We start from the raw sequence: 13,646 nt of genomic DNA on the forward strand, positions 1-13,646 counted from the left end.
AATGCATCAAAAATGCAGCTGAACACGCCAAAAACGCACTGGAACACACGTGACCTTATTTATATATTAAGAAAATTGAGGGGGAAAAAAATGCACTGGACTGCATCCAGAATTCACCAAAAAACAAATCAAAAACATGCACGCAGAAAAGCATCCGGAACACATCCAGAATGTGTTTCTTTGGTGTGAACTGGCCCAAAAAGCAGAAAAAGCACATGCGATTTTGATGCATTCTTTCAGAGAAGCAGTGTGAAAACAGCCTTAGGGCACGTTCACACCACATGCTGTCCAGTGCGTTTGTTTTGCATCAAAAATGCATGGAAACTAGGTTACACAGTTTTCAATGGCATAGTTCACACCAGTGCCATCCGTTCCAATGTGTTCCAGATCCAGAAAGAAAAGTACAACATGCTTCATTTTTCCTGCACTTAACTGTACTGGAATGCAGTAAAATGCATAAAAAATGCACTGGAACACGCATGTCCTTTTCAGGGTTGGTTTACAGCTCATGCAGTCCAGTGCATTTTTTTCTGCATCAAAAACACATGGATCGCTATATGGTTTCCAATGGCATAGTTCGCACCAGTGCGGTCAGTTCCAGGGCGAAAAAAAAGTAGAACATGCGGAATTTTTCCTGCACTTGACTGTACTGGAACGCAGTAACACACACCAAAAATGCACCAGAATGCACACGTCCTAATTAAGGTGAAGAAAAAAAAGAGGGGAAAAATGCATTGGAAAGCATCTGGAACGCATCAGGACTGCGCTTCTATGGTGTGAACTGGCCCTTAAAAAGAATACTAATGCAGCCCATTACATCTAAGAATCGGTAGGCTGTAATGGAATGTTTGCTTTTGGGTGTACGGCTCGATTCACATCTATGCATGCTGCTTTTGAGTGTTTCTGTAGTGCTTTTTGCTGTGCTTTCCACGTTTTTCAGTCCCGAATCGCATATATGCAATGTGGGAACACTGCGAATCCACTGCGGGTTACCGCATTGCATTCAACTCGCAGGCAGTTCACGCTGCCATATTCAAATCACTGGGGTGTCAATACAAAGCTAACAACACCCCCAGATCAGTTTGCATATTGCAGTGCAAACTGTCAGTTCGGAGATGAATTGGATCGCATGGGTGTGAACACCCATGTAATCTGATTTTGCTGTGGACCCAAAAAGGGGTCCTGTGTGACTTTAGTCCAAATGCATTGCGAATTCAGCCACACAATCTGTATGGCTGAATTTGCATCACACATGGCTGTGAATCACAGGCAATGTCTGTCATTGCTATAGTGTGAACTGGAACTTACTGCGATTTTGCAGCAATTTACGTTTTGCATTTTTTTATGCTTTTTTTGGGGGGAAAATTTATTGTTGGGCAAATTTAACCACTTGCCGACCGCTTACTATATATATATATATATATATATATATATATATATATATATATATATACGGTGACAGGGTTGCTCGTACAGGCAAAACCACGTATGGGTACGTCGGTCGCTTGGTAGCAGCTAGGGGGCGAGCGTGCGCTACCAGTGAAGCGCTCCCGTCCCCGATCATCAGCGGGGAAGCCGATGCGTGTGTCAGGTGGCTCCAATTGCCGCCTGATACCAGCGATCGCTCCCCATTGAGAGAGAAGGACGGCCGGCTGTTGTAAACACAGCTGACCGTTTTTCTCCCTGGAAGGATCACAGAGATCATGTGATCCTTCTATATAGGATCACGTCTATGTCATTTCACAAGCCACACCACCCCCCACAGTTAGAAACACTCCCCTAGGCTCACATTTAACCCCTTGATCTCCCACAGGGTTAACCCCTTCCCTGCCAGTGTCATTATTACAGTAACAGTGCATATTTTTAGCACTGATTACTGTAGTAATGTCACTGGTACCCCCAAAAGTGTCAAAAATATCAGTTAGGGGTCCGATCTGTCCGCCGCAATGTGGCAGTCCTGCAAAAAATTGCCGATCGCTGCCATTACTAGTAAAAAAAAACAAACAATAAAAATGACATAAATCTTTCCCGTAGTAAGTAGATGCAATAACTTTTGCACAAACCAGCCTAATAATGTTAGGATTTATTTATTGATGTATTTGATGTATGAGTTCAGTGATTACACTGCTGGTATTTCTACATTTCCCTGACTTTTGATCTATAAACTGCAGAGGTTCACTTGCTATAATTTCCAGTTATTCTTAAACATTGCCTAATAAGAAAAAAAAAACAAAAACAATTTCTGTTTCCATCATGCTGTTATGAGGGGTCGATCCTCCAAGCACCGTGTGTATGTGTGTGTATATATACTGTATACAGTGTACATTTTATTTTGACACTTAGTAATAAACAACATCAGTAGGAAACTTTGACACTCGCCCTGCCTGCGCTGTGCAGAGCGGCCGCTGGGGGCGGTGTTGTCCTCTGCCTGTCCGAGGAAAGGCTTCCTGGTTTATGGTCGGAGCAGAAGCAGCAGCAGCAGCAGAGGAGTGTGATCGGAGCGCAGTGATCTCTGCAGGGGAGCCCCGGCCGGGTGGTTGCACTGATTACAAGGGACAGAAGAGGACTTCACCCACTGCCAGCCCAGGGAGAGGTGACTGAAACTTTCCTGCTGCATGCCCAGCCTGTGGGGAAGGAGGTGGTGCAGTCCCTGCATGCAGTCCTCCTGCTCAGCAGCACCCGCATGAGGGTAGGTAGACTTCCAAAGAGGTCCTGGAATGGACAGGCTGCCAGCAGGTGCACAGCCTCAGTGAGTTTACTATAGAGTCACCAAGGGCTCTCGGGTTGGATCTTCACCTGGCCAGCACTCAGCTCTTCACCAGGTATATGGCTGGGACTATGAGGTTCAATGGCAACCTGAAGCTGAAGATAGGGGAGGCGGTGGGTCTGCAGCCCACCAGGTGGTCCCTCAGGCATTCGGTGTTCAAGAAGGGCTCGGCGCTGCTGGACCCTTACATCACCATCAACGTGGACGAGTGCCCCATTGGGAAGACCACCGTCAAGCACAGGACTAACAAGCCCACCTATAATGAGGAGTTCTGTGTCACCATATGTGAGGGCAGCAAGATGGAGCTGGCCGTCTTCCATGACACCCCCATTGGGTACGATGACTTTGTGGCCAACTGCAACATGAGCTTCCAGGAACTTCTACGAAGCTGCGGACCCTCAGACTCTTTTGAAGGATGGGTGAGTCGTTGGTCTGTGGCCAAGTTTTGGCCAACTAAGTGTGGTGTGTTTTTTTATTAAAAAAAAAAAAAATATATATATATATATATATATATAATTTGTAAATTATATATATATATGTGGGTGTGTGGTTAGTAGTCACCATATAGTGTAAATATATGTATAGTTAGTAGTCGCCATATAATCAAAATAAATATGTATAGTTAATAGTTGCCATATAATCAATTTTTAGGGCCAGTCTCAGATTTTTGAGGATATTTTCCTGGATATACTTATGCCCCGTACACACGTACCAATTGTCGGCCGTAAATATTCGATTTTGTAGCCGATTGTCGGCTTGTTAGTATGATGCTTCCGACAGCCGACAGCGCATTTTCGGCCGAACAGAATCTGTCGTGCAAGCATTAAAATTTTTGTTGGCCAACACCAGAACGGCCGATTGTTCGCCAGTCAGTACAGATTTCGGCCGACAGACAGCAGATTAGCAAGACCGGGCATGCTCAGAAAAGAAAAAAAGACAAGGAAAGTTAACCATCACATGACCTCACTTCTGCAGTCGGCTGTTGTTGGCCGACAAAATTAGTGTGCAGTCTTTTGCAGTTTTCAACAGACACGACAGCCCTGGACATATACATATATATAATTTTTTTTTTTTTCATGTTTTGTTAAGATGAACCCCCTGGACCAGGACTGTCATCCACGTCCATCCATAGCCAATTGCCTGGCTTTTGTACTAGTCAGTTTAGTGCTTAGAAGTTACAGACAACACAGAAGAACCCTTGAAATAAATTTCTGGTCTCGGGGAACCCCTGCTAAAAATTAAAAATCTACAACTCCTGACACATTAGTGTGACAATTAGAGCCCATTCACACTGCTACAACTTGGACCGCGACTTGTCAGCCTGACAAGTCGCTGTCCGTCACGCTCCCATTGTGCAATACAGGACCCGTTCTAATAGAAGCGACACAAGTCGCTCCGACTCAGAAAAAGGGTGCTGTACTACTTCGGGGCGAGCTGGAGGCGACTTGCATAGACATTCATTATATGAAGTCCGTGCAAGTCGCGCCGAAGTCGCGGTGCATGCGACTTCACAGGTCGCCCCCGAAGTCGGAGCGACCTAGTGTGAACCGGCACTTAGTGGGAAGAATGCTCCTCACTCTTGTCATCATTGGGAAGAATTACCCCCCTTACAGATCACTAAAAGGAGCAATGGTGTCATTGGGAACTTATCTGAGAGGCAGGAATTGCCCATTGCTCAAGTAACCCCTATCAACCTCAGGAGGAACCTTAGAGTTCCACCGAACCCTGGTTGAGAAACCCTGATCTAGATCCTGCATAAAACACTTTCCCGAGAAACCTCAGCTGTTGTGACAGTCGCCAATAGATGTGAGAGTACGCAGTTATGCGCTGCGGGTTGCATAAAGTGTAAGCACAGATGTATGCCACGAACTCCTATATTGTGAATTTGGCACATGTAGCTCTGAAGGTGCTACACAACCCCCAACAACTAACTGCGTACAGAAGCATCCTCTATTTAATTTTGATGGGCAGCTGCAGGCCATTAGAAAGTGTTTACTGGAGATCTGGGCACTTTCCGGCCATGTGCATGATCCCTTATAAATGATTCGATCGGTGTAACATCCAGGCAACTAACGCTTTTAGAAGATATCAGCAGCCCCTGCATTATTATTTTTTTTTGCCAGGACATGTTTCCTTTAATTATCATGACGGCGTCCTGTTGAGACGTTGGTAAGTCAAAGAACAAGAGCCATGTGCTGTAACCCATAGCTGCCAATCTGATTTTAGAAGGATTAGTTGAAAGGAAGATCGGATTGAGCTGTCAAGTTCACTTTTTTGTCTAATGAAATAATCACTATTATCTTCTTTCTGTATAGTAAACTTTTATAATATGGCTAAAATGGAACAAAGATGTTTTAGTAACTGTTGGGGTTGATTTACTAAAACTGGAGAATGCAAAATCTGCTGCAACTCTGCATAGAAACCAATCAGCTTCCAGGATTTTTTTTTTTTATTCAAAGCTAATTGAACAATTTGCAGTTAGAAGCTGATTGGCTAGCATGCACAGCTGCACCAGATTTTGCACTCTGCAGTTGTAGTAAATCAAATCCACTTATTTATAATTTTAGGACATTGAGGTGAATATAATAGTTTCTTAGCATATATTTTCGAACCTTAAAGTGTTGTCAGCAGTGCAGGAAATGTCACTGCTATGAAGGAGTTAATGCAAACTATAATAAATGTGACCGATTGACAGAAGTCCTAATGATCTAAATATCATTTAGTTGATTCACTTGTCAGCCTACACTTGGCTTTTCTAGGAACGGGGATGCAGGGAGCTATAGACAGACAATTGGCTCCTCAGGGCTGACCATACAATATACAACCTGATTGTACAATCTCATTTAGATCCACCATCAACTATGTAGTACTAGAGCCTGCCTGATTTCATACAAACTGGATTGACGAGAGTCCTCGTATTACACAGTTTTGGTAAATCTGAAAGCTGGCCATCCACTGTGCAACCTGATTGTACATTCTCCTTTTTAGATGTACCATCAACTTGGTAAGAGCCTGCCTGATATGATACAAATTGAATGGATTGTTTAGGTCTGTCTTCCATATTACATAGTTTGGTAGAGCTAAATGAGATTGTACAGTCTGATTGTAAAGTGTAGGGCCAGTTTCAGAGGATACGTTCCTTTCATTCAATTAGGTAGGCCATAGATAATGTCATTTTGTTTCCTGCAACCACGGGCTGCAGGAGAGAAAATCGCTTGATCAACACAGTCAATGCTAATGGGGGAATCCTTCCCATGGAGCTATTGTGCTCCCGGCAGGGGGAGCCGTCTCTACCGGGAGAACACCGTAATTATTGCTAGTGGCTATAATTCCATGAACTTGATCAGCTTGGGTGCAATCAGCCTGCCCATACATGGTTCAAATCTTGGCTGGTCCCTGCTAAACTGGGCAAGATTCAAACCGTCTATGGCAGGGGTCTCGAAACTGGTGGCCCTCCAGCTGTTCCAGAACTACATTTCCCATGAGGCATTGCAAGGCTGACAGTGACAAGCGGGGAAGCCGGTCCTTGCTGGGAGAACACTGATTGTACCCAAGTCAGTTGATGGTACACTTGGATTAAATCTCGGCCGGTCCCTGCTGATTCAAACCATGTATGGCTGGCTGAAGTTAGTTGACTGCTGGGACCCTCTGCAATTGTCACCTGATGGTGACAGTGGTGTATGTATGGTGTTCTGCTTTATATACACTTCTGTCCTTACCACTAAGGGCCTTTTCACACTTGGAGTCTGTCAGACGGACTCCGTTTTTCTCAGCGTGGGATCGATCCGCCGATCCCTCGCTGAGCAGGAGGATGACAGCTGCGTCTCCGGAGACAGAGCGGTCAGGTCCCCATGCATCTCTATGGGGGGGAATTGAATGGGAATGGACCGTCTGTCCGTTCTCATCTGATCCGATCCGCTGGACGGATGGAAAATGAGGTTTCCATCCGTCCAGATTTGACAGATTGGATGTCAGCGCACATGTCTCCACTGACATCCGATGCCCCATAGAGATGCATGGGGGGACCGTTCAGATTCGCCAAAAAAACTGACAGGTGGATCTGAACAGTCCGCTTGTGTGAAAGGGGCCTAACAGAGAGCTTTCCAACCAGATGAAGAAGGGCCCATTGTTGGAATAGATCACCACTGACCACTGGAAGGGTTTATAATTTTCCCTTATCAGGTCAAAGACCCCATCATATACAGCTTATAATGCTCCATGTTAATTGGCACTCCCAAGCCCAGCAGAGCTCAGGTGAAGGTCTGGTCCTCTAAGACGCCAATAAAACATAGAAAGTCCTGTTGTTGCTAAATATTATCTTAAAATGATTGTAAACCGTCACATGTACCTAGTGAAGTGTCTGGCTTCAGAGTGATGCACGGAAATAAAACCATTCCTACATAAGTTGTATCTGTTTATCTATAGCGGTCTTTCCCCTACATCCATTCAAAGTGCAGAATTTACACAGAATCTCCCAGCTCTGAAAAGCAGGGGGCAGAGAGCTGAAGTTACATCAGTGTGGAGAGCTTTGAGAGATGACTGGAGGGAAGGGACTCCAACCCCCCCCCCCCCTCCTTCACACAGCACACAGAAACAGAGCTGAGGCTGTCAATCAGCTGGATCTCCCTCCCTGTCACCATTTTTCTCTTGGTGTCAGGAAAACTTGTCAGGAGTGACTCGTGCTTATAGCAGAGGAATTGGACAGCAGACAGAAATGACACTTAGTGCTCAGGATTGAAACAAGTACACACTATAGAGGGATATGCTTTGTTTATATTTCATGTCTGAGGTTTACAACCAAAAAGTTAACACGGTACAAAGTCTCTGATGAATATCGCATGGCACTCCAATGCTTTCTCAGAGATGAAATGCCAAGAAATATCCAACAAGTTGCAGCACTTGACAATGAGCAAAGTTTGTTGTTCAACAAGAGCACCTCTGAAGGACATGTCCTCGTCCCCTAGGAGGTCAAAAATCACTCCGTTATAGTAAACAGTGCTGGAAATGGGGAGCATTACTTGCTGTCATTGAGTGGTTTATGGTTAGTTTACAACAGTTTTACTATTCTTATCTGATTATGGTATTTATTTTCTTTGCGGCTCTGTCCCTATCGGAAAGCTTTCACTTACTTGCCTACAGATACAGTAGGAAGAGAAAATTCTTCCCAAGTGCATTATATCCTCCCCATGACCCCATTGGAAGATTTTCACTCATTATTGGCCAGTGGTCACCAGGACAGAGTGAATCTCTCTCCAGCTCCATTCACACTTGTGCAACTTAAAAATCTGAGTGATTTCCAATTGCGACTTGACAGGACTTTAATGCGATTTGGATGTGACTTTGGGTGAGTGCGACTTGTGCAGAAATTAAAAATCGGTTTCTTTTTTTTCTAACGAGTTCCAAATTTTCAGAACGATTGGAAACCAAATCCTTTAAAAACTGACCTTTTTCGAATTCTGTGTGAAGAATAGCTGGTTGTTAGGGAGTGGGCCGGGATGCCAGCTGCCACATCCTTGACAACCAATGACTCATCAGCTGTCATTGAGTTTCCCCTCTGACAGCTGAATGTAAATAAAAGAATGCTGGCAATGAAGAAAAAAGGAAAAAACAGCGTGGGGTCCCCTCCATGCATACCAACCGCCTTCCCCAAAGCACCCTGTCCTCATATTGATAGGGACAAGGGCCTCTTCTCCACAACCCTGGGCAGTGGTTGGGGGGGGTTCTTTGCGCGGGGGGCTTATCGGAATCTGGAAGCCCTTTTTAGCAAGGGGGCTCCCAGATCATTTGTAAATAAGTATGGGGTACACCAAAGAGTATGAGGTTTCACCAAAAAATGAGTAAAAAGTGAGTAAACACAGTTCACCAATTTTTGGACAATTCCTTATTTCAAAAATAAAAATAAAATGTCCCCCGAAGAAGAACCATCGTTGATCACGCTGCCGACCTCAAAAAAGAAAGGGGAATAAACCCCCCAAAAACTCGCTTATCCATGTCTTTTTGGACGTTGCTTTGTGCACTGGTCCAAATCATTTGGTGGAGGAGGGGTTATGGTGTAGGGTTGGTTTTCAGGGGTTGGGCTTGGCCCCTCTTAAGGCGTCAGCATACCAAAACATTTTGGACAATTTCATGCTCCCAACTTTGTGGGAACAGCTTGGGGGTGGCCCCTTCCTTTTCCAACATGACTCTGCACCAGTGCAGAAACAAGGTTCATAAAGACATGGATGAGTGAGTTTGGGGTGGAGGAACTTGACTGGCCTGCACCTCAACCCAATAGACCACCTTTGGGATGAATTAGAGCCCTGACTGTAAGCCGGGCCTTCTCTCCAACATCAGTGCCTGACCTCACAAATGCGCTTCTAGAAGAATGGTCAAACATTCCCATAGACACTCCTAAACCTTGTGGACAGCCTTCTCAGAAGAGTTGAAGCTGTTATTGCTGCAAAGGGTGGACCAACTCAATATTGAACCCTACAGACTAAGACTGGGATGCCATTAAAGTTCATTTGTGTGTAAAGGCAGGCGTCCCAATACTTTTGGCAATATAGTGTATGTCAAGATTGTATTTTGATCGCATGTTTGTGGGAGGCCTCACATGCTTGTCCACTGTTAATGAAGATCGACACATCTAACCTGTTCTGGTGCCTATCCAGAGATGTATAGTAACTAAGTAGAACTACTTCACTACTGTACTTAAGTACCGAAAGGCGGTATCTGTACTTTCCTAGAGTAGAATGTTTTTCTCCTACTTCCACTTTTACTTCACTACATTTTTTCGATGATTTCAATACTTCTACTCCAATATTTTTTTTTTTTTTTATGCTGCATAGTTACTCGTTACTATTAAAAATTACCACTGCCAGAACAGTAGATGGCAGGTTTCATGAAGCTCATAACATGTGTATTATCAGCGCATACGAAAATAAATGCTACTGTATGTATAAATAAAAGCTGCATTTGAAATAATAAAAAACAATATGATGTTCAAACTTTTGACTTCTTTCTTTAATAACTACATAACACAGTACTTGTACTTTTACTTTCAGTACTTGAGTAGCAATTTTTTTTCAAAACTACTGGTACTTTTACTTTTAGTACTTGAGTAGCAAAATATTTAAAAAAACGACTTGCAATACTTAAGTACAAAAAATGTTGAATACTTTAGTACTTCTACTCAAGTCACTTTTTGATCGAGCACTTCCACTTCTACTCAAGTCACTTTTTGATCGAGCACTTGTACTTTTACTCAAGTATGGGTTTCGAGTACTTTATACAACTCTGTGCCTACCAGTCCCCCCACACTTCCCATTAAACCCCTGCAATGTAGGATGGCGCACCACTATGAGTTGAGGTACGCTGCAACACCAGAACATTGGTGTTCCATTAGCATTACAGCACATTAGCACATATGTAGGGGTAGGCAAGCCTTTAAAATAGCACTGTGGCCAGGCTGTGGGCATTTAGACACTCCCATATTACCAATCCATTAATAGGAAGAAGTTAAAGTGTTACTAAACCCTGGACCCTGCATTCACTATATCTGGCCTCCCACAGAACACAAAAATTCAATAGTTTTAGTAAATATAAACTGCTAAATAGCTTTTCTCATCAGCAGTATATAGTGTCTGTCAGTGTCTGTTTAAAGTTTGGTAGGAGGAGTTTTCATTCTCCCCTGATTGTCCTATGAGGCTGCAGGAGCCCTGACCCTCTGTCTGGGACAGTGCTTGCAGGGAATAAAAAATAAGGAAAAATATTATTTTTAATTAATATTTTTACTTTTGAACTTTTTATGGTGTGAAGGATTATGAATAATATGACCTCTTAGTGGTCACGGAGGACTGATTTTGGAAACACTGCCCTAGGAGGGATAAACTATGGTATATTTACAGTACATACGTGGGAATTTTAGAAATTTCTAGTTCACTATATTGTAAGAGCTAATCGATGGTCATGTCAGCTTAATTGGCCACATAAACGTGTTAGTACTCACAGTTCTGAGGATAAGGGAACAAAAGATTTAACTTAATCAGCGTTCACAATCTGCCCACTAATTTAACAGAAGTGTTTGTCATGCTGTGAGCAGGTATAATAAAGCTTGTTTATAGTAAAAACATTGGTGGGTCCTGTGTTCATAATATTCTTTGTTCTAGGTCCTGGCTGTGTAATCTTGAAATGCGCTGGATGGAAAAATTACACATTGATATCGTCTGAATCCCTGCAAACCCTAAAGCCTAAAGCCTAGTACACACGTGCCAAATATCAGACGGCATTGGCTGGTTCCTTAGAAACCAACATTCGGCCTGTGTGTATGGCAGCCGGTGCGACAGAAGCCGGCAATTTGGGGAGCATGCCTGAAAAAGGTGACCAGAGAGTTCTGGCGGGGGGGGGCTTTCAGAACACAATAGCACAGCAGAGGAGATCGCTGTACTAACATCGCATAGTTAGTACAGTGGCTCCTCCTGAGCTGTTTTTTTTGTTTAGCCCTGCTGGGTTGAATGACTAAAAACTATCAGCGTGTACTTGGTCTAAAGTAAAACTATAGGTACAACTTATAAGTAAGGGAGAGTTATAACCCCTGTCTGATTTATTTTCTGCATCTGTCCCATTGCTGAGATTTCCCTTCACTTCCTGTCCCATAGCCAAACAGGAAGTGAGATGGAAATCCCTGCAAATTAAAGGAATTATTTGGGCCCCCTAGGTCACCAGAACTAGTGTCCCTATTGGAAGATTTCCCCTCTATTACTTTTCTTGGGACAGCCCAAAATTTAGAACTTAAAGAGGAAGTAAACCCTCCTCAGGAAGTTGTACCTATAGGTAAGCCTATATTAAGGCTTACCTATAGGTACTGTAAATATCTCCTAAACATGCACCGTTTAGGAGATATTTACCTTTAATGCAGCCAGTGACGTCACTGGCGCATGCGCTCTGAAGGAACGCCAGTTCGTGCCGTTCCTTCAGAGCCCTGTGCCGTGACCGTCGGCTCCCGCGCGCGTGCGCGGGAGTGACGTCACCGCGGCTCCAGCCAATCAGATGGCCGGATGCCGCGATCCCGGAAGACGGGTGACTATACATGTCGCCCGTCATACAGGTAAGCGGACGGCACGGCGGGGGCTCGTTCTAAGGTAAGTATTTCATAATGAGCTAGTATGCGATGCATACTAGCTCATTATGGGTTTCTCTTTCAGGATGTAAAGAAGAGAAATTTTTTTTTTCTCGGTGTACAACCTCTTTAAAGCGGAGTTCCGGGCACAAAAACGATTTTTTTTTTTTGTGCCCCTCCGCTAGGTAGAGCTCACCTGAAAAGGAATTGGATAGTTATTTTTATTTTTTTTGTTTACTCACCTTTTTATTGAAGATCGTAAATACTCACCTCTGACTGCTTCCTCCCTCGGAGCCGCGGCTCACCCCGTCACTTCCTGCCTCGCGATGATTCCTGGGAGCTAAACGTCATCGCTCCCAGGAATCAATGCGACGGCACCGGCCCCGCTCGTCATTTCCGGGCGACGCCTCATTCCCCTGCTAAACAGCTTCTGGGCATGCCCAGAAGCTGTTTAGGAATGCGGCGCCGCACCGGAAGTGACGAGAGGGGCCGGTGCAGTGCATTCTGGGACACGAAGACGCGGAAGAGGACAGAGAAGAGGACCGCGCCGGCTTCAGCTGCCCACAACAGAGATGGAAACGCTGTGGAAGAAATTTTCTGAGTAAGTATTTCTTCTAAAAGGTAAGTGCGAACCGGGACAGATCAGAGGCTAGCCATTGTGGAATGTGCTAGCCCTGACTATCCCGGGGGTATGTTCAGCAAAAAATAATTTCTGTGCCCGGAACTCTGCTTTAAGCCTCGTACACACGCAACAAATTTCCGCCGACCGGTTGTCCGTCTTTTGTCCAGAGTGGTGTCTGTTGGTTGGAATGTGCTCTAGACTGCACACTAATTTTCCCGCACGACAGAATTCTACTTCAGTAGTGATGTCATGTGTTGGTTTGATTTCTTTGTGTTCTTTCTTCTCTGAGCATGCCTAGTCTTGCTCATAAGATTTTTCCCCATCGAAATCTGTACTAATGAGGTGAAAATCGGACGTGTTTTGACGGTCGACAAAAATTTTATAGCCTGCACACCAGGATTTTTTTGGCCAAAAAGTCGGAGTCGGTTGTCAGAAGCATCATACTAACAAGCCAAAAATCAGCAGATCGGTCGTCGTATGAAAATTCCCGGCCGAATTTCCACTCGTGTGTACGTGCCTTTACTTTTGTTTGAGAGGGAGGGATTCGTCATAGGAAAGCCAATGAGAGCGGAGATAAGAGGAGACTGCAGAGATTCAGGAGTTTTCATCAAGACGACAAAATGTGCAGGCAAGCGGTGGTGTGAGTGTGCCTGTATATACAGTATCTAACAAAAATGAGTACACCCCTCACATTTTTGTAAATATTTTATTATATCTTTTTCATGTGACAACACTGAAGAAATGATACTTTGCTACAATGTAAAGTAGTGAGTGTACAGCTTGTATAAGCGCCGGTTCACATTACCGCGACGCTACTTGCAGGGGCGACCTCCGAGATCGCGGTGCGAGCAGCGCGCCGCGACCTCGGAGCGGCCGCCACGGACTTCATAACATTGAAGTCTATGGCGGTCGCCTCCTGGTCACCCCAAAGAAGCTCCGGACCCTTTTTCTAGGTCGGAGCGACTTGTGTCGCTCCTATTAGAACGGGTCCGCAGCTTCCCTATGGGAGGTGACCTGTGAGGCGACCAGGTCGCCTCACAGGTCGCCCCAGTGTGAACCGGCACTAACAGTGTAAATTTGCTGTCCCTTCAAAATAACTCAACACACAGCCATTAACGTCTAAACTGCTGGCAACAAAAGTGAGTACACCCCTAAGTAAA

At 44.5% G+C, this 13,646-nt stretch overlaps 1 protein-coding gene across 1 annotated transcript in view; it reads left to right on the forward strand.

Moving 5' to 3' along the window:
- The first annotated feature begins 2,448 nt into the window (after positions 1 to 2,448).
- Positions 2,449 to 13,646, forward strand: part of PRKCH (protein kinase C eta) — a 327,473-nt gene continuing 316,275 nt past the window's right edge. The window contains exon 1 of the mRNA XM_082242620.1: positions 2,449 to 3,186. Coding sequence (XP_082098746.1) covers positions 2,827 to 3,186 — 360 coding nt within the window. The 5' untranslated portion in view covers positions 2,449 to 2,826. The remainder of the gene's footprint in view (positions 3,187 to 13,646) is intronic.

This window comes from Pelophylax lessonae (genome assembly GCF_965119305.1).
Source record: "Pelophylax lessonae genome assembly, chromosome: 13".
Classification (NCBI taxonomy): domain Eukaryota; kingdom Metazoa; phylum Chordata; class Amphibia; order Anura; family Ranidae; genus Pelophylax; species Pelophylax lessonae.